General features: G+C 40.8%; 2 protein-coding genes across 3 annotated transcripts in view; both read left to right on the forward strand.

The window, feature by feature from the left end:
* LOC132597924 (sulfotransferase 1C4-like) overlaps positions 1–20,557 on the forward strand; it is a 131,281-nt gene that overhangs the window by 17,253 nt on the left and 93,471 nt on the right. The window contains exon 3 of one of the 2 annotated variants that reach the window (XM_060305960.1): positions 11,916–12,036. The exons of the other annotated variant lie outside the window; for it this stretch is intronic. Coding sequence (XP_060161943.1) covers positions 11,916–11,992 — 77 coding nt within the window. The 3' untranslated portion in view covers positions 11,993–12,036. Of the gene's footprint in view, positions 1–11,915; positions 12,037–20,557 lie in introns of those variants that run through there. 2 annotated transcript variants of the gene reach the window in all.
* LOC115844381 (nucleolar and coiled-body phosphoprotein 1-like) lies at positions 7,619–10,513 on the forward strand. Its single transcript, XM_060306147.1, is given in 3 exon segments — positions 7,619–7,737; positions 7,812–8,921; positions 8,923–10,513. Coding segments are annotated over 3 exon segments (2,088 nt in total). The 3' UTR covers positions 9,782–10,513.

The raw sequence follows: 20,557 nt of genomic DNA on the forward strand, positions 1-20,557 counted from the left end.
TTTCCTTGATTTTTATCTTCTTTTGCGTCTATGTATGTATTTTCTGTAACCTACATATATAAGTACTCTATTATTTTTTAAATATTTTTTTCTTAAAAGAAAGAGTGAAAGAATAAATCAGAAACCAAGCAAACAAAAGTCAGGTCAAACGGAAGAAGACAACAGTGGTTCAGGCGAATTGATATAAGAGGCTGGAAGGGAGAACTAAGAAGGATGGGAAAATATTAAGTAAATTAATAATATTAACATTGCCCTTCTAAGGGCCAGGCATTTTGACCTCGTGAAATTGACCTTGTGCCCCAGTTGGTGTGTTTTAGAAGCAATGCCATTTCCTGATTCTGGGATCTTCCCTCTGATACTATTTTCTTTCCTTTTTCTTCTCCCCCAAGTGGAAGAATTCCACTTTACTTCTTCTTTTTATTTATTTATTAACATTTTATTGGAGGATAATTGCTTTACAATGGTGTGTAGGCTTCTGCTTTATAACAGAGTGAATCAGCTATACATATACATATATCCCTATATCTCCTCCCTCTTGCGTCTCCCTCCCTCCCACCCTCCCTATCCCACCCCTCTAGGTGGTCACAAAGCACCCAGCTGATCTCCCTGTGCTATGCGGCTGCTTCCCACTAGCTCTCCGTTTTACATTTGGTAGTGTATATATGTCCATGCCACTCTCTCACTTTGTCCCAGCTTACCCTTCCCTAATTGGCAGATGGTTAGACTAACATGTGCTAATATTGTTTCTTCATGCTTGGCGTCAGATGTCAGCTCTTTTATCCTCCACAACTGTGTAGGTTGGAGGAGAGTTAAAGCATTGAAGTAGAAAGCAGGAAATTTACTCTTTGCCCTAATTTTAGAAATTATATCCCTTAAAATTAGCTGAAAACAGGAATGCTGGGTGGGAAGGATAAATGAGAGAAATATATTTATTTCAGTCGAACTTTGCACACGTGAAAATTTTGTTAACTAGGACCTTAAAGATCCTAGGGTTGGTTTTTATTGTGGGGAACAAAAATCTTTTGCTAGTAACACTGGCATTTTAAGGTGATAGAAGTCAAAGATTGTTTTCTTGGGGTTGAACTAGCAGCCAAAACATTCTTTACTTGGGGGCTGGGATGTGGCTGTTGGCAACGCATTTCATGGTGCAGTCTTTAATTCAATGGTAAAATTTAAGCTAAAACAAGCCAAAAACTATAGGTTTCTTTATTTTCACTAAACAGGCAATTGAAATACACGGTACAAAAATAAGTGGTAAGATTATTGTAAAATGAAATGGACAGAATAAATATTCAATTTAATGTTCCATCTATGAGATTTTCACAATAAAATCACAGTTTACTTTGTAAAAAAAAAAAAAACAAAACAACTCCCCGTGTCCCCAAGTCCATTCTCTAGTAGGTCTGCATCTTCATTCCCATCCTGCCCCTAGGTTCTTCATGACCATTTTTTTTTTTTTTTAAGATTCCATATATATGTGTTAGCATATGGTATTAGTTTTTCTCTTTCTGACTTACTTCACTCTGTATGACAGACACTAGGTCCATCCACCTCACTACAGATAACTCAGTTTCATTTCTTTTTATGGCTGAGTAATATCCATTGTATATATGTGCCACATCTTCTTTATCTACTCATCTGTCGATGGACATTTAGGTTGCTTCCATGTCCTGGCTATTGTAAATAGAGCTGCAATGAACATTTTGGTACATGACTCTTTTTGAATTGTGGTTTTCTCAGGGTATATGCCCAGAAGTGGGGTTGCTGGGTCGTACGGTAGTTCTATTGTTAGTTTCTTAAGGAACCTCCGTACTGTTCTCCATAGTGGCTGTATCAATTTACATTCCCACCAACAGTGCAAGAGGGTTCCCTTTCTCCACACCCTCTCCAGCATTTACTGTTTGTGGATTTTTTGATGATGGCCATTCTGACTGGTGTGAGGGTGATACCTCATTGTAGTTTTGATTTGCATTTCTCTAATGATTAATGATGTTGGGCATTCATTCATGTGTTTGTTGGCAATCTGTATATCTTCTTTGGGGAAATGTCTGTTTAGGTCTTCTGCCCATTTTGGGATTGGGTTGTTTGTTTTTTGATATTGAGCTGCTTGTAAATTTTGGAGATTAATCCTTTGTCAGTTGCTTCATTTGCAAATATTTTCTCCCATTCTGAGGGTGGTCTTTTCATCTTGTTTATGGTTTCCTTTGCTGTGCAAAAGCTTTTAAGTTTCATTAGGTCCCATTTGTTTATTTTTGTTTCCATTCTCTAGGTCATGGGTCAAAAAGGATCTTGCTGTGACTTATGTCATAGAGTGTTCTGCCTATGTTTTCCTCTAAGAGTTTGATAGTGTCTGGCCTTACATTTAGGTCTTTAATCCATTTTGAGTTTATTTTTGTGTGTGGTAATTTAGAGTGTTCTAATTTCATTCTTTTACATGTAGCTGTCCAGTTTTCCCAGCACCACTTATTGAAGAGGCTGTCTTTTCTCCATTGTATATTCTTGCCTCCTTTATCAAAAATAAGGTGACCACATGTGCATGGGCTTATCTCTGGGCTTTCTATCCTGTTCCATTGATCTATATATCTGTTTTTGTGCCAGTACCATACTGTCTTGATTACTGTAGCTTTGTAGTATAGTTTGAAGTCAGGGAGCCTGATTCCTCCAGTTCCGTTTTTCTTTCTCAAGATTGCTTTGGCTATTCGGGGTCTTTTGTGTTCCATACAAATTGTGAAATTTTTTATTCTAGTTCTGTGAAAAATGCCAGTGGTAGTTTGATAGGGATTGCATGGAAACTGTAGATTGCTTTGGGTAGTAGAGTCATTTTCGCAATGTTGATTCTTCCAATCCAAGAACAAGGTATATCTCTCCATCTGTTTGTATCATCTTTAATTTCTTTCATCACTGTCTTAGAGTTTTCTGCATATGTGTGTTTTGTCTCCTTAGGTAGATTTATGCCTATGTATTTTATTCTTTTTGTTGCAATGGTAAATGGGAGTGTTTCCTTAATTTCTCTTTCAGATTTTTCATCATTAGTGTATAGGAATGCTAGAGATTTCTGTGCATTAGTTTTGTAAACTACTTTACCAAATTCTTTGATTAGCCCTAGTAGTTTCCTGGTTGCATCTTTAGGATTCGCTATGTATAGTATCATGTCATCTGCAAACAGCGACAGCTTTACTTCCTCTTTTCTGATTTGGATTCCTTTTATTTCTTTTTCTTCTTTGATTGCTGTGGCTAAAACTTCCAAAACAATGTTGAATATTAGTGGTGAGAGTGGGCAACCTTGTCTTGTTCCTGATCTTAGTCGAAATGGTTTCAGTTTTTCACCATTGAGGATGATGTTGGCTGTGGGTTTGTTATATATGGCCTTTATTATGTTGAGGTAAGTTCCCTCTATGCCTACTTTTGGAGGGTTTTTATCATAAATGGGTGTTGAACTTTGTCGAAAGCTTTCTCTGCATCTATTGAGATGATCATATGGTTTTCATTTTTCAATTTCTTAATATGGTGTATCACATTGATTGATTTGCGTATATTGAAGAATCCTAGCTTTCCTGGGATAAACCCCACTTGATCATGATGTATGATCCTTTTAATGTGCTGTTGGATTCTGTTTGCTAGTATTTTGTTGAAGATTTTTGCATCTATGTTCATCAGTGATATTGGCCTGTAGTTTTCTTTCTTTGTTACATCTTTGTCTGGTTTTGGTATCAGGGTGATGGTGGCCTTGTAAAATGAGTTTGGGAGTATTCCTCCCTGTGCCATATTTTGGAAGAGTTTGAGAAGGATAGGTGTTAGTTCTTCCCTAAATGTTTGATAGAATTCACCTGTGAAGCCATCTGGTCCTGGGCTTTCGTTTGTTGGAAGGGTTTTTTTGTTTTGTTTTGGTTTTTGGTTTTTTTGCGTACACGGGCCTCTCACTGTTGTGGCCTCTCCCGTTGCGGAGCACAGCCTCCAGACACGCAGGCTCAGCGGCCATGGCTCACGGGCCTAGCCGCTCCGCGGCATGTGGGATCTTCCCGGACCAGGGCACGAACCTGTGTCCCCTGCATCGGCAGGTGGACTCTCAAACACTACGCCATCAGTGAAGCCCTGTTGGAAGGCTTTTAATCACAGTTTCAATTTCAGTGCTTGTGATTGGTCTGTTTATATTTTCTATTTCTTCCTGGTTCAGTCTCAGAAGGTTGTTCTTTTCTAAGAATTTGTCTTGTTCTTCCAGGTTGTCCATTGTAATGGCATATAGTTTCTTGTAGTAATCTCTCACGATCCTTTGTATTTCTGCAGTGCCAGTTGTTAGTTCTCCTTTTTCATTTCTAATTCTATTGAGTCTTCTCCCTTTCTTTGTTGATAAGTCTGGCTAATGGTTTATCACTTTTGTTTATCTTCTCAGAATGCCAGCTTTTAGTTTTAATTGATCTTTGCTATTGTTTCCTTCATTTCTTTTTCATTTATTTCTGATCTGATCTTTATTATTTCTTTCCTTCTGCTAACTTTGGGGGTTTTTTGTTCTTCTTTCTCTAATTGCTTTAGGTGTAAGGTTAGGTTGTTTATTTGAGATGATTCTTTTTTCTTGAGGTAGGATTTTATTGCTATAAACTTTCCTCTTAGAACTGCTTTTGCTCCATCCCATAGATTTTGGGTCATTGTATTTTCATTGTCATTTGTTTCTAGGTATTTTTTGATTTCCTCTTTGATCTCTTCAGTGAGCTCTTGGTTAATAAGTTGTGTAGTGTTTAACTTCCATGTGTTGTATTTTTTACCGATTTTTTCCTGTAATTGATATCTAGTCTCATAGCGTTATGGTAAGAAAATATACTTGATATGATTTCAATTTTCTTAACTTTACCAAGGCTTGATTTGTGACCCGAGATATGATCTATCCTGGAGAATGTTCCATGAGCACTTGAGAAGAAAGTGAATTTTGTTGTTTTTGGATGGAATGTCTTGTAAATATCAATTTAGTCCACCTTGTTTAATGTATCACTTAAAGCTAGTGTTTCCTTATTTATTTTCATTTTGGGTGATCTGTCCATTGGTGAAAGTGGGGTGTTAAAGTCCCCTACTATGATTGTGTTACTGTCAATTTCCCCTTTTATGGCTGTTAGCATTTGCCTTATATATTGAGGTGCTCCTATGTTGGGTGCATAAATATTTACAATCGTTATATCTTCTTCTTGGATTGATCCTTGATCATTATGTAGTGTCCTTCTTTGTCTCTTGTAATAGTCTTTGTTTTAAAGTCTATTTTGTCTGATATGAGAATTGCTACTCCAGCTTTCTTTTGATTTCCATTTGCATGGAATATCTTTTCCACCCCCTCACTTTCAGTCTATATGTGTCCCTAGGTCTGAAGTGGGTCTCTTGTAGACAGCATATATATGGGTCTTGTTTTTGTATCTATTCAGCCAGTCTGTGTCTTCTGCTTGGAGCATTTAATCCATTTACATTTAAGGTAGTTATTGATATGTATGTTCCTAGTACCATTTTCTTAATTGTTTTGTGTTTGTTATTGTATGTCTTTTCCTTCTCTTGTGTTTTCTGCCTTGGGGCGTTCCTTTAGCATTTGTTGTAAAGCTGGTTTGGTGGTGCTGAATTCTCTTAGCTTTTGCTTGCCTATAGAGGTTTTAATTTCTCTGTCAAATCTGAATGAGATCCTTGCTGGATAGAGAATCTTGATTGTAGGTTTTTCCCTTTCATCCCTTTAAATATGTCCTGCCACTCCCTTCTGGCCTGCAGAGTTTCTGCTGAAAGATCAGCTGTTAACCTTATGGGGATTCCCTTTTATGTTATTTGTTGTCTTTCCCTTGCCGCTTTTAATATTTTTTCTTTGTATTTACTTTTTGATAGTTTGATTAATATGTGTCTTGGTGTGTTTCTCTTTGGATTTATCCTGTATGGAAATCTCTGCGCTTCCTGGACTTGACTAACTATTTCGTTTCCCATATTAGGGGAATTTTCAACTATAATCTCTTCAAAAATTTTCTCAGTCCCTTTCTTTTTCTCTTCTTCTTCTGGGATCCCTATAATTCGAATGTTGGTGTATTTAGTGTTGTCCCAGAGGTCTCTGAGACTGTCCTCAATTCTTTTCGTTCTTTTTTCTTTATTCTGCTCTGCAGTAGTTATTTCCAGTATTTTATCATGCAGGTCACTTATCCATTCTTCTGCCTCAGTTATTCTGCTATTGATTCCTTCTAGAGATTTTTAAATTTCATTTATTGTGTTGTTCATCATTGTTTGTTTGCTCGTTAGTTCTTCTAGGTCGTTGTTAAAGATTTCTTGTATTTTCTCCATTCTATTTCCAAGATTTTGGATCATCTTTGCTATCATTTTTCTGAATTCTTTTTCAGGTAGACTGCCTATTTCCTCTTCATTTGTTTGGTCTAGTGGGTTTGTACCTTGCTCCTTCATCTGCTGTGTGTTTTTCTGTCTCCTCATTTTGCTTAACTTACTGTGTTTGGGGTCTCCTTTTTTCAGGCTGCAGGTTCGTAGTTCCCGTTGTCTTGGTGTCTGCCCCCAGTGGCTAAGGTTGGTTCAGTGGATTGTGTAGGCTTCCTGGTGGAGTGGACTAGTGCCTGTTTTCTGGTGGTTGAGGCTGGATCTTCTCTTTCTGGTGGGCAGGTCCACATCCAATGGTGTTTTTTGGGGTGTCTGTGACCTTATTATGATTTTAGGCAGCCTCTCTGCTAATGGGTGCGGTTGTGTTCCTGTCTTGCCAGTTGTTTGGCATAGGGTTTCCAGCCCTGTAGCTTGCTGGTCATTGGGTGGAGCTGGGTCTTCTCATTGAGATGGAGATCTCTGGGAGATTTTTGCCATTTGATAGTACGTGGATCTGGGAGGTCTCTGGTGGACCAATATCCTGAAGTCGGTTCTCCCACCTCAGAGGCACAGGCCTGACACGCGGCCGGAGGACCAAGACCCTGTCATCCACATGGCTCAGAATAAAAGGGAGAAAAAAGGAAAGAACGAAAGAAAAAATAAAATAAAGTTAATAAAATAAGAAATAATTATTTAAAAAATTTAAGTTAATTAAAAAAAGAAAGAAAGAAGAGAGCAACCAAATCAAAAAAGAAATCCCCCAATGATAACAAGCACTAAAAACTATACTAAAAACAAAAAACCAAAAAATGGACAGACTGAACCCTAGGACAAATGGTAAAAGCAAAGCTATACAGACAAAATCATGCACAGAAGCATACACATACACACTCACAAAAAGAGAAAAAGGAAAAAAATATATATCGTTGCTCCCAAAGTCCACTGCCTCGATTTGGGATGAATTAGTTGTCTATTCAGGTGTTCTGCAGATGCAGGGTACATCAAGTTGACTGTGGAGATTAATTTACATTATCAAATTTGCTTTAATAGAAATGAGAAAATATAGGTCTTTGGATGCTCTCAGTTATTTGGATTATGCCTTCATTTTGTGAAAGTTTCATAGTCTACCAGCATCTGTGCAGAGGATACCTGAGGGAGGTACGGGCAGGCACAGAGGGAGAGAGCATCCTTGGGATAAGCAGCCTGGTTAGGGAGAGAGGGTATATTTCTAAGTAATTGACACAAAGGAAATTTTAATTAAAATAAATGTGACTGAACGGTAGTGATGCGTATTGCAGAGGGGATGGCGGACGCCGGCTTGCGCCGCGTGGTTCCCAGCAACCTGTATCCCCTCGTGCTCGGCTTTCTGTGCGATAACCAGCTCTCGGACATGGCCAACAAGTTCGCCAAGGCAACAGGCGCTGATGGTTTCCAGTGATTTGGAATTATAAACCACGTTGCCGCAAACATCCTCCTGTGTAGATGTTTGTTTCATGGACCCAGCAGGATGCCAACGCCTCTTCCCTCTTGGACATCTATAGTTTCTGGCTCAAGTCCACCAAGGCCCCAAAGCGGAAGTTACAGGCAAATGGACCAGTGACTAAGAAGGCTAAGAAGAAGACTTCGTCCAGTGACAGCAGTGAGGACAGCAGTGAGGAGGAAAAAGCCCAAGGGCCCCCCGCTAAGAAAGCTGCTGTACCTGCCAAGCAGGCCGGTCTGCTTCAGCACCCTGGAAAGGCTGCAGTCAAGGCATCAGAGAGCAGCAGCAGCAGTGAAGAATCCAGTGATGATGAGGAGGAGGACAAAAAGAAAAAGCCTGTCCAGAAGGGAGTTAAGCCCCAAGCCAAGACAGTCAAAGCTCCTCCTAAGAAGGCCAAGAGCTCTGATCCTGATTCTGACTTAAGCTCAGAGGATGAGGTGCCAAAGAACCAGAAACCAAAGACAACACCCGTGGCAGCTAAAACTCAGGCTAAAGCCCTAGCCAAACCAGGTACACCAGCTCGTCCCGCACCTAAAGTAGTCAGTGGCAAAGCAGCTGGTGGTAACAGCAGCAGCAGCAGTGATGATGACTCAGAGGAGGGGAAGGCAGCAGCCGTATCTAAGAAGACTGTACCTAAAACGCAAGCTGTGGCCAAGGCCCCAGTGGAAGCAGCTGTCGCTCCTGCCCAAAAGAGTTCCAGCAGTGAGGACTCCTCCAGTGAGGAGGAGGAGGAGGAAGAGCAGAAGAAAAAACCAGGTCCCTATAGTTCAGTTCCCCCACCCTCTGTTCTCCCACCCAAGAAGTCCCTGGAAATTCAGGCTCCCACGAAAGCTGCAGAGAAGCAGCAGCCTGTGGAGAGCAGCAAGGACAGCAGCGACGAGCCTGATTCAAGTTCTGAGGAAGAAAAGAGGCCTCCAGCTGAGGCAGTCATCTCCAGAGCAACTACTACACCAGCTCCAGCAAAGAAGGCAGCAGAGAGCTCTTCAGACAGCGCAGACTCCGACAGTTCTGAGGATGAAGCTCCTGCCAAGCCAGCCAGTACCACCCAGAATTCCTCGGGTAAGCTGGCTGCCGCTCCCAGGCAGTCTGCAGTTAAGCCAGCTACGACGCCCAAGCAGCCTGCAGCCACTGGCCAGAAAGGCTGATAGCACCTCCAGCGAGGAGGAGAGCAGTGCTAGTGAGGAGGAGAAGACGAAGAGGACTGTAGCCACCCCTAAGTCCAAGCTGATGGCCAAAGCAGCTCCGTCGTTGCCTGCCAGGCAGGCCTCTCAGCGTGGTGGAGACAGCAGCTCTGATTCAGACAGCTCCAGCAGCGAGGAAGACGAGCAAGAGAAGACGCCTAAACCCCCAGCCAAAAAGAAGCCACAGAAGGCAGGGGGAACTGTAGCCCCTTCCAAACCAGCCTCTGTGAAGAAAGCGAAGGCCGAGGGCAGCAGCACTTCTTCCTCTGAGGACTCCGGTGAGCAGGAGGAAGAGGAGAAGCCCAAGGCCAAGGGCACTCCAAGACCACAAACCGCCAAGGCCAATGGCATCTCTGCACTGACTGCCCAGAATGGAAAAGCAGACAAGGACGGCAACGAGGAGGAGGGGGGCAAGAAAAAGGCAGCAGTGGCAGTTGCTAAGCCAGGTTCAGGAAAGAAGTGGAAGCAGAATGAGGCTGCTAAGGAGGCAGAGACTCCTCCAGCCAAGAAGATAAAGCCCCAGACCCCCAACACGTTTCCTAAAAGGAAGAAAGGAGAACGAAGGGGATCCTCCCTGTTCCGAAGGGTCAGGGAGGAGGAGATCGAGGTGGATGCTCGAGTGGCAGACAATTCCTTTGACGCCAAGCGGGGTGCAACCGGAGACTGGGGGGAGCGAGCCAATCAAGTTCTGAAGTTCACCAAAGGCAAATCCTTCCGGCACGAGAAAACCAAGAGGAAGCGGGGCAGTTACCGGGGAGGCTCCATCTCTGTCCAAGTCAATTCTGTTAAGTTTGACAGCGAGTGACCGTGGACCATCTGTAGCACAGCAGGGGTGATGGTCTGAGACCACTCACTTTCCCCAGTCGACCTGGGAACCCTCAGCTCTGTCGGGGGAGGGTGTCGGTGAGGAGAGCAGTTTAGGTTAGGTCTGAAGGCTTTGCGTCGTAACATCCTCTAAGGTCCTTTTCTGTGTTTGTGGTTTTGTACAGATTTGTTTTTGAGTGTTGGGTAGCAAGGACAAGGTAAGGGGAGTGTTCTTTTTTAAGAAAAATTGTTTTAGTTGTCATTCTCCCTGTTTTATGGAAGTTCTCATACTGAGAAATTTGTATATTTTACATTAGATCATTTCTTATTGATTTTTGTTGTGGTTTTCAGAGGTGGGTTCACAGATTAAAATCTCAGCTATCTTCCAAGATGTGGAAAAGGTCACATTATGAATTTTTATAATTGGAGAATTCTGTCTATGGGAGTGCTTGTGTCCACATTTCATCCTTCCTACCCCTCAGGGCCCTGGTGAGGGGCGGCTAAGAATGGTTAATGTATGTATCTGTTAAGCATGAACTGCGTACCTCATTCGTGGGGTCTAGGACTGAAGTTTTCAGCCAGCATGGACTTACCTACTTTGGGGGATAAAATTTACTGTTTTGTTTCAGGCAAAATTCTGGTGGGGTGTGAATGCTGTGGGGTCAGTCTGAATATTTCGTTTGCTATAATTTTATTATTACATAATGTTTGCAATATGTGTTTTTTAATTTGAAAGCATAAACTTTTTTATTGTTCAAAGACAAAAATAAATAAATAAATAAATGTGACCAACTAAATCCTGCCAGGTAGTAGACAGCTGAGTTGGAAAATGACAGAGAAGCTTATTCAGTCCTGACAGAAATATTTAAGTCATCAGGTAAATATACAAATTAATAATGTTAGTATTACATTTGATCCAAAAGGTAGTTCTAGCCAGTCCAATAAATATCTCATTTCATTCTTCTTTTGCTCGCATAGTAAAGGTCAACAATATCCTGTTTTGTGAGAGTTCAGCTTCTGATTTATAACTAAGATTATAAGGGGGCTTCCTTGGTGGCGCAGTGGTTGAGAGTCCGCCTGCCGATGCAGGGGATATGGGTTTGTGCCCCGGTCCCGGAAGATCCCACATGCCGCGGAGCGGCTGGGCCCGTGAGCCATGGCCGCTGAGCCTGCGCGTCCGGAGCCTGTGCTCCGCAACGGGAGAGGCCACAACAGTGAGAGGCCCGCGTATCGGGGGGGAAAAAAAAAAAAAAGATTATAAGGCTTCTGTAGCCAGGGGTGAAGTAACATTTCCACCCTGAGGGTCATAAAACCTAAGTAGGAATTCCTTGAGGCCACTGTAGAGTGCAAACAAAACTAAGGCCGAGGGGGATGAGGCTGCAGTGACAGGACTCGTCACAGTACTCTTCCTATGATGCCAATTAAACAAAAGGGCCCTGGGTCGCAGGAAGGACAGCTAATAAGTGCCCTGGCCAGGGCTGGTTTCATACCTAGACTATTGAGGACAATCATCTGCTCGTTCAAGTAAGGCCCTGCTTTCAGTCAGAGCTGTTGGCTCTTAAAGTCTGACCCAGGCCTGGGTCTCTGCTATGAAATGAGAGATGTGAAATTCAGAGAAAGAGAACTTGGGCAGTGATATTTATTTTTGTAAAATGAGGAGATTGGGGCTTCCCTGGTGGCGCAGTTGTTGAGAGTCCGCCTGCCGATACAGGGGACACGGGTTCGTGCCCCGGTCCGGGAAGATCCCACATGCCGTGGAGCAGCTGGGCCCGTGAGCCATGGCCGCTGAGCCTGCGCGTCCGGAGCCTGTGCTCCGCAACGGGAGAGGCCACAGCAGTGAGAGGCCCGCGTACCGCAAAAAAAAAAAAAAGAGAGAGAGATTGTACAAAAAGACCCCTGAGGGCCTATCCAGCTCAGCACCTTTCCCATGCCCTGAATTGCCTCCCTCAGGGACTCTCCTCCCCGAGAAGCGAGAAGGATGAAGAATGTAGGTACCAAGTGTGGGTAGAGGGTGGAAGGAAGAGGACAGCGACGTGTTGTCATTTCCCCAGCCACATCCAGTGGTCCTGTCTTGACTCCTATTTCTGTCTGTGTTGCTTTTCCTGCCAGTACTTCAGGCTTTCCTATTTTTACAGGTGATGGAAGAAGGATCGGGAATCCCTTAGAATGGACTCCAGGTGTTGTACTAGACTGTGAAGATACTGGTGATTAAGCCAGAAGGCGTTATTTCTTTAGCCCTTACAGCCAGAAGTGGAGGGTGATGACTAAAAAGTCCAGTGACAGAGTTCTGCAGGCTTGAATCACTGTGTGTGGGCTCAGGAATGGGGTCCTTAAAGTAGTACCGTGGACTGCCATTGGCAGGCAGTGGTCCCCCACTCATGATGGACCCCTAATGTGCAGCTGTGCTGGTGGACCCGGAATGCCCACATGGCCAAACCAGGTCTCATATTTTGCAAAACACAACCCCCTAGCCAAGTGGGTCAGGCATGAGGAGAGACTACGGGTGGACTTGCTGGCCCCTTGACAGATTCATCTTGCCCAGTCTGTGATGTGAGCTTCAAGACAGCCTGATCTCTGGATCTGGAAAATGAGCCATAGTTTAATACCACCTGGAAGAGTCTTCATCTAACACTTTTTCCCCCTTTGGCATCCTTTTCTCTGCCCCATCTTTTTATTTTTTATTTTGGTCATGAGGCACGTGGGATCTTAGTTCCCCAACCAGGGATCGAACCCGTGCCCCTGCACTGGAAATGTAGTCTTAATCACTGGACCTCCTGGGAAGTCCCTGTCTTTTTATTAAGACGGTTTCTCAAAGTGTATTTTGCAGAATTTGCATCAGAATCACCTCTAAGGTACTTGTTCAAGATTTCATTTGAGAACTATTGCTCAAAAACATGACATCAACTCTGGCTGCACAAGAGAATCACCTGGAAAAAAACCTTTTTAAAATACCAATTCTCTGGGCCCCATACCCAGAGCTTCTCATTTGATTGGTCTGGGTTAGTTCTGATTCAGTAGTCAGGGATGCAACTGGAATACATATGTTAACAATTATTATACTTACCAATGATTTTTTTAAAATTTATTTTTATTTTATTTATTTTTGGCTGTGTTGGGTCTTTGTTGCTGCACATGGGCTTTCTCTAGGTGCAGCTAGTGGGGGCTACTCTTTGTTGCGGTGCGATTCTCATTGCAGTGGATTCTCTTTGTTGTGGAGCATGGGCTCTACGCACGTGGGCTTCAGTAGTTGTTGTGCGTGGGCTCAGTAGTTGTGGCTCACAGGCTCTAGAGCGCAGGCTCAGTAGTTGTGGTGCATGGGCTTAGTTGCTCCACGGCATGTGGGATCTTCCCAGACCAGAGCTCGAACCCGTATCCCCTGTGTTGGCAGGCAGATTCTTACCCACTGCGCCACCAGGGAAGCCCTTTACCAATGATTATATTCAACTTTGATGAGGGTGGTTGAGGTACCATGACATTTTGAAAACACTGTCTAGGCCTTCACCAAGGGTATAATCTGCTACCCTTGGGAATGTTCTCTGTCTTGAATTCTGGTTCCACCAACTTGTGTCTGATCTTGGGTAGTTATTAACCTCTCTGTGCCTCAGTTTCTCCATCTGTAAAATGGAGGAAATAAAAGTACTTACTTTACAGAGGTTGTAAGGATTAAAAGAAGTTAAGACAGAAAGAGGTCATTTTTATTTTGGGAATCTCTCTCTCTCTCTCTATTTAGTTGGCTCTGGTTCTCTGATAAGGCAGTAATTCAACTGTTTCCATGTCCTCCTTCAGCCTTAGCCTTCCCATTCCACTTGCCCACTCACATGAGATACTCCAATCATGGTTAGAAGAAATTTTCTCTATATATGATTTGTTGTGAAGAAAAACAAAACATGCTGAAATTCTATTTTACAAAGAATTTCCTCTAGTGGATATTAATGTTCAATGTATGATGGTTGAACAGTGAAAATATGTTATTAAGTCTCTAATGAGATGAATAATCATGAGATTTAATAACATTAATTAATTTCTTATTAATTAATAAATAATTTATTAGTTACGTCCAATCAATTAAAACTTTATTTATTTTAAAAGCTAGAACTGTGATGATACCCAGTATATCTTTGAAAAGATAAAGAAAATTGATAAACCTTTAGCCAGACTCATCAAGAAAAAACGGGAGAGGGCTCAAATCAGTAAAATTAGAAATGAAAAAGAAGGTACAATGGACACCACAAAGGATCATAAGAGACTACTACAAGCAACTATATGCCAATAAAATGGACAACCTAGAATATGTGGACAAATTCTTAGAAAGGTACAATCTCCTAAGACTAAACCAGGAAGAAATAGAAAATATGAACAGACCAATCCCAAGTACTGAAATTGAAACTGTGATTAAAAACTCCCAACGAAAAGAAGTCCAGGACCAGATCACTTCAAAGGCAAATTATATCAAACGTTTAGAGAAGAGTTAGCTCCCATCCTTCTGAAACTATTCCAAAGAATTTCATATAAAGGAATACTCCCAAACTCATTCTGAGGCCACCATCATCCTGATACCAAAACTCGACAAAGATATCACAAAAATTACAGGCCAATATCACTGATGAACATAGACGCAAAAATCCTCAACAAAATACTAGCACTCTGAATCCAACAATACATGAAAAGGGGGGCTTCCTTGGTGGCACAGTGGTTAAGAATCCACCTGCCAATGCAGGGGACACAGGTTCAATCCCTGGTCTGGAAAGATTCCACATGCTACGGAGCAACTAAGCCCATTTGCCACAGCTACTGAGCCTGTGTGCCACAACTACTGAAACCCGTGCACTCTAGGGCCCATGTGGCACAACTGCTGAGCCTATGTGCTGCAACAACTACTGAAGCCAGCACGCCTAGAGCCCGTGCTCCACAACAAGAGAAGCCACTGCAGTGAGAAGCCCATGCACTGCAACGAAGAGTAGATCTCACTCGCCACAACTAGAGAAAGCCCACGCACAGCAACAAAGATCCAACACAGCCAAAAATAAAAATTAAAAAAAAAAACATGAAAAAGATCATACACCATGATCAAGTGAGATTTATCACAGGGATGCAAGGATTTATCAATATCCACAAATCAATCAGTGTGATACACCACATTAACAACTTGAAGAATGAATAACCATATGATCATCCCAATAGATGCAGAAAAAGCTTTTGACAAAATTCAACATTCATTTGAAAAAATGAAAAACTCTCCAGAAAGTGGGCATAGAGGGAACCTACCTCAACCATAATAAGACCATATATAACAAACCTACAGCTAACATCACACTCAACTGTGAAAAGCTGAAAGCATTTCCTCTAAGATCAGGAATAAGACAGGATGTCTACTCTTGCCACTTTTATTCAGCACAGTTTTGGAAGTCCTAGCCACGGCAATCAGAGAAGAAAAATAAAAGGAATCCAAATTGGACAAAAAGAAGTAAAACTGTCACTGTTTGCAGATGACATGATACTATACATAGAAAATCCTAAAGATGCTAACAGAAAACTACTAGAGCTCATCAGTGAATTTGGTAAAGTTGCAGGTTACATAATTAATACAGGTAAATCTCTTGCATTTCTATACGCTAAAAATGAAACATCAGAAAGAGAAATTAAGGAAACAATTCCATTATCATTGCTTTGAAAAGAATAAAATACCTAGGAATAAACCTACCCAGACAGCAAAAGAGCTGTACATGGAATACTATAAGAGGCTGATGAAAGAAATCAAAATTGACACAGATGGAAAGATATACCATGTTCTTGGATAGGAAGAATCAATATTCTCAAAATGACTATACTACCCAAGGCAATCTATAGATTCAATGCAATCCCTATCAAATTACCAATGGCATTTTTCATGGGACTAGAACAGAAAATCTCAAAATTTGCATGGAAACACAAAAGACCCCAAATAGCCAAAGCAAATTTGAGAAAGAAAAATGGAGCTGGAGGAATCAGGCTCCCTGTCTTCAGACTATGCTACAAAGCTACAGTCATCAAATCAGTATGGTACTGGCACAATAACAGAAATATAGATCAATGAAACAGGATAGAAAGCCCAGAAATAAACCCATGCACCTATGGTCAATTAATCTATGACAAAAGAGGCAAGACTATACAATGGAGGACACTCTCTTCAATAAATTGTGCTGGGAAAACTGGACAGTTACATGTAAAAAAATAAAATTAGAACATTCTTTAACACTATACACAAAAATAAACTCAAAATAGATGAAAGACCTAACTGTAAGACTATAAAACTCTTAGAGGAAAACATAGAACACTCTTTGACATAAATCACAGCAATATCTTTTTTGAGCTGTCTCTTAGAGGAATGGAAATGAAAACAAAAATAAACAAATGGGACCTAATTAAACTCAACAGCTTTTGCACAGCAAACGAAACCATAGACAAAACATAAAGACAGCCCACAGATTGGGAGAAAATATTTACAAATGAAGAAACCGACAAGGCATTAGTCTCCAAAATTTACAAAGAGCTCATGTGTCTCAATATCAGAAAAACAAACAACCCAATCAAAAAATGGGCAGAAGACTTAAATAGACATTTCTCCAAAGAAGGCATACAGATGGCCAACAAACACATGAAAAGATGCTCAACATCGCTAATTATTAGAGGAATGCAAATCAAAACTACAATGAGATATCATCTCACACCAATCAGAATGACCATCATCAAAAAATCTACAAACAATTAATGCTGAAGAGGGTGTGGAGAAAAGGGGACCCTCTTGCACTGGTGGTAGGAATGTAAATTGTTATAGCCACTATGGAGAACATTATGGAGGTTCCTTAAAAAACTAAAAATAGGGCATATATCCAGAGAAAAACATGGTTTGAAAGGATATATGTGTCCCAATGTTCATTGCAGCGCTGTTTACAATAGCCAAGACATGGAAGCAACCTAAATGTCCATCAACAGATGAATGGATAAAGAAGATGTGGTACATATATACACAATGGAATATTACTCAGCCATTAAAAAGAATGAAATAATGCCATTTACAGCAACATGGATGGACCTGGAGATTATCATACTAAATGAAGTATGTCAGACAGAGAAAGACAAATATCATATGATATCACTTATATGCAGAATCCAAAAAAAATGATACAAATGAACTTATTTACAAAAGAGAAACTGATTCACAGACTTAGAGAACGAACTTATGGTTACTGGGGGGAAAGGGGGAGGGAGAGAGTGGGAGGTTGGGATTGACATATACACACTATTATATTTAAAACACCAACAAGGACCTGCTGTATAGCACAGGGAACTCTGCTTAGTATTCTGTAATAACCTAAATAGGAAAAGAATTTGAAAAAGAATAGATACATGTGTATGTATAACTGAATCACTTTGCTGTACATTTGCAACTAACACAACGTTGTTAATCAACTATGCTCCAATAAAAACAAAAAAAAAAAACAAAAAAAAAACCGCTAGAACTGTGGTGACACCCAGTGGCCAAAATGTTAACCACTGAGATTTTTTAAATACATGTATTTTCCTCGGCATACAGATACTTAATATTGCATCTATTTTATCTTTATATTTTGAGACCAATTTAATAATAAAGCATGAAACAGTCCTTCATTAAGAATATCAGCAGTGATATCACTTATATGTGTAATCTAAAAAAATAGTACAAATGAACTTATTTACAAAACAGAAATAGAGTCACAGATGTAGAAAATAATCTTATGGTTACCAGGGGGGCAGGGGGTGGGGCGGCATTGACATATACACACTACTATATATAAAATAGGTAACTAATAGGGACCTATGGTATAGCACAGGGAACTCTACTCAATAATCTGTAATGACCTATTTGGAAAAAGAATCTAAAAAAGAGTGGATATATGTATATGTATAACTGATTCACTTTACAGTACACCTGAAACTAACACAACATTGTAAATCAACTCTACTCCAATAAGAATTTTTAAAAAATAAAATTTTACCCAGTATAAAAAAAGAATATTGTCAATGAAATGTGGACAAACCAACATTCTTTAGTATATTTTTAGTAGTAAAAGTTTTCCAGCCAGTTCAGGCAGACAAGAGCACAAGGTCATCAAAGGTGACATTCATAATAAAAACTTTTCCACTTGGAGAAAACAATTTGTATCAGTATGTAGAAAACAAACGAAAGACCAGACACAGGACAATTGTAGCAGAGACTATTAAGACTTCTCATATGGCCCTTTAAATGATGAGGAAATAATTACAATTCAGGTAAAAGTGATTCCTCTATCTATTTCCCCTCCCAAATTGTATAGGATCTATCCTTCGGTATATTCATTCTTTTGCTCATTCAGGAAATATTTCCCAGTGTCCTATTTGAGAAGCAGACTCTGAGAGGGAGATTAATGTCCAGGAGGTTTATAGGAAAGTGATCTTGGGAGGATTGGGCAGAGGGAGAAGATGGGCTGCTATGCAGTCTCAACAACGGCTTCAGCTGACCCCACAGGGAGCTCTGAAGCTAGCATGACCCCTTAGTGTTGCCTCTTATTGGGGAAAGTGGGGAGAACTTTTATCCTTGGGTCCATCCAGTCATTGGATGTTGGCTACCCCCAGGAAGGGGTGACTTTTCGGTGAAGTAGCTCTCTTTTAGCTGAAGCAGCGCTGCAGAGGGCTGACAGCTCAGGCTCATCTACTTGACAATACTCGCAGCAGTTGGAAGAGTAAGTCCTCCAGTATCAAGGGTGATCAGCCTAGCCCATCTCAACATCCTCTGAATCACCACACTGAAGCCACACGATGCCAATAGAACAGACCGGCCTTCTGACCTTTTAGAACTTAAACAAATGAACACCCATATAAATACTCCAGGCTATGAAGGAAGATTGAACTTTAAGAGAATAATGGGCACGGGTCGGGTAAGGAGAGGAAGGCTAATTTTGTCTCTGCTGATTTCTGCATCAGAGTAGAAGGGCAGGAAGGATACAAAGAACTATAACACTTGCCTTGGACTGAGAAGTGTTTACCTTATTCTGTGGGCAGTTTGGAGTCACTGTAAGTTTTTACAAAGAGAAGAGCAAGCACTAGGTAGACAGTCTAGCTGGTAGTAAATTTTCTGTCATCTTTAAGGCCACTGCGAATTGCACCTTCACCTGAAAAGCTTTTCCTGCTTCAAGATTTTTAAGGGCCTCTCTCTACCCTTGGTCTTAGAATAAAATAAAAATTCCTTAGTGTAACTCACAAGACCCTGTATGATTTGGCTTTGTTTGTTTACCGCTCCAGACTCATCTCTCATCCCATTCCTCTATATTTGTTGGCCAGCCTAGGCTAATTTTGCCTCTGCTGATTTCTGCATCAGAGCAGACATCAGTAGAACTGGTGTCTTATTTATCTTTTTATCTTCAGGGACTATTATAATACCTTTAACATGCTAATGCTTTATTGCTGAATTGAAGAAAAGTAAATAGTCCTCACAGATTATTTTGTTGATAGCTGCTCTCCCTCAAAGAACCACAGAATCTAATCCAGAGTATTTCCTTTTCAAGTTTATTTTTGTAATAAGAAATTTAAAAGACTTCTGCACTGTAATTCTGTGGCCAGTCATCCCCAGTGCCCTAAATACCTATATTTACCATAAATTTGGCATATATTTCTCCTATGTGAAATATTTCTTCTCAGTTAAACATCAGTACAGTTGCAACTATAGAATGAGAAGGGATCGTAGAGGTAGTCTGTTATATAAGCCCCTCAGTTCATAGTCAGATAAACTAACTTGAGGGTGTTAAATGATTTGAAAAATGCCACGTAGCTAATTAGTGACAAAGTTGAAGCTAGAATCTAGAAGTAGTAATTGCTAAATCAATTCATCACTCATCATCATCATCATCATCATCATCATCATCAATGCTTAGAGGCCCTACATGAACCAGGTACTCCTCTAAAGATGCTACTTATATATTATCTCATTTAACCTTCACAATCCTCTGAGGTGATACTATAATATTATTAGCTTCAATTAGAGTAAGGAAGGTTGGGCACAGAGAAGTTGACTGACTTGCCCAAAGTGCATAATGCATAATAATTCCAATAAAAGCCCTCAAACATATCTCTTTTCCCAGCTTCTTTAATTCCCAAAGCTGAACATATCAACATAGATAGTAGATTAAAAATAAAACTCCTTCCATTAGGAAATAGACTCTATCTCCTGACTTCTTGATCTGGGCTGGATAGTCAGCAACTTGCCTCACTTTGACCAGTAGAAATGGGACTGAAGTGACATTGGGTGACTTCTAAGGAAGCACTCAAGAGGTGTTGCAGCTTCCAATCTCACCTTCTAGCTGCTCTGAGATTGCCATGTTAAGAAGCCTAGGCTGCTCTCCTTAAAGTTGAAAGATTACAAGAAGAGAAAGACCCAGACAACAACCAGCATGTGAGTAAAATTCAGATCATTCAGTCATTCTAGCCACTAGGTGACTGCGACCATATGAGTAAGCCCAGGTGAGACCAGAAGGACAGCCCTACTGCGTTCTACTCAAGTTGCTGACCCAAAGAACTGTGAAAAATTGTGGTTGTTTTAAGCAAACGTATTTTGAAGTAGTTCATTATATAGCAATAGATAACTTGTACAGTGTATGGTATTATCATTTGATTAGCGTTAGCATGGTGTTTCTTTTTCCATCTCATTACTTTTAATTTTTTCTGAGTCATTATATTTAAAATAGGTTTGTGGTAGACAGCATAAAGTTGGGTCTAGTTTTTTAAT

The sequence above is a fragment of the Globicephala melas genome, chromosome 10, assembly GCF_963455315.2.
Source record: "Globicephala melas chromosome 10, mGloMel1.2, whole genome shotgun sequence".
Classification (NCBI taxonomy): Eukaryota; Metazoa; Chordata; class Mammalia; order Artiodactyla; family Delphinidae; genus Globicephala; species Globicephala melas.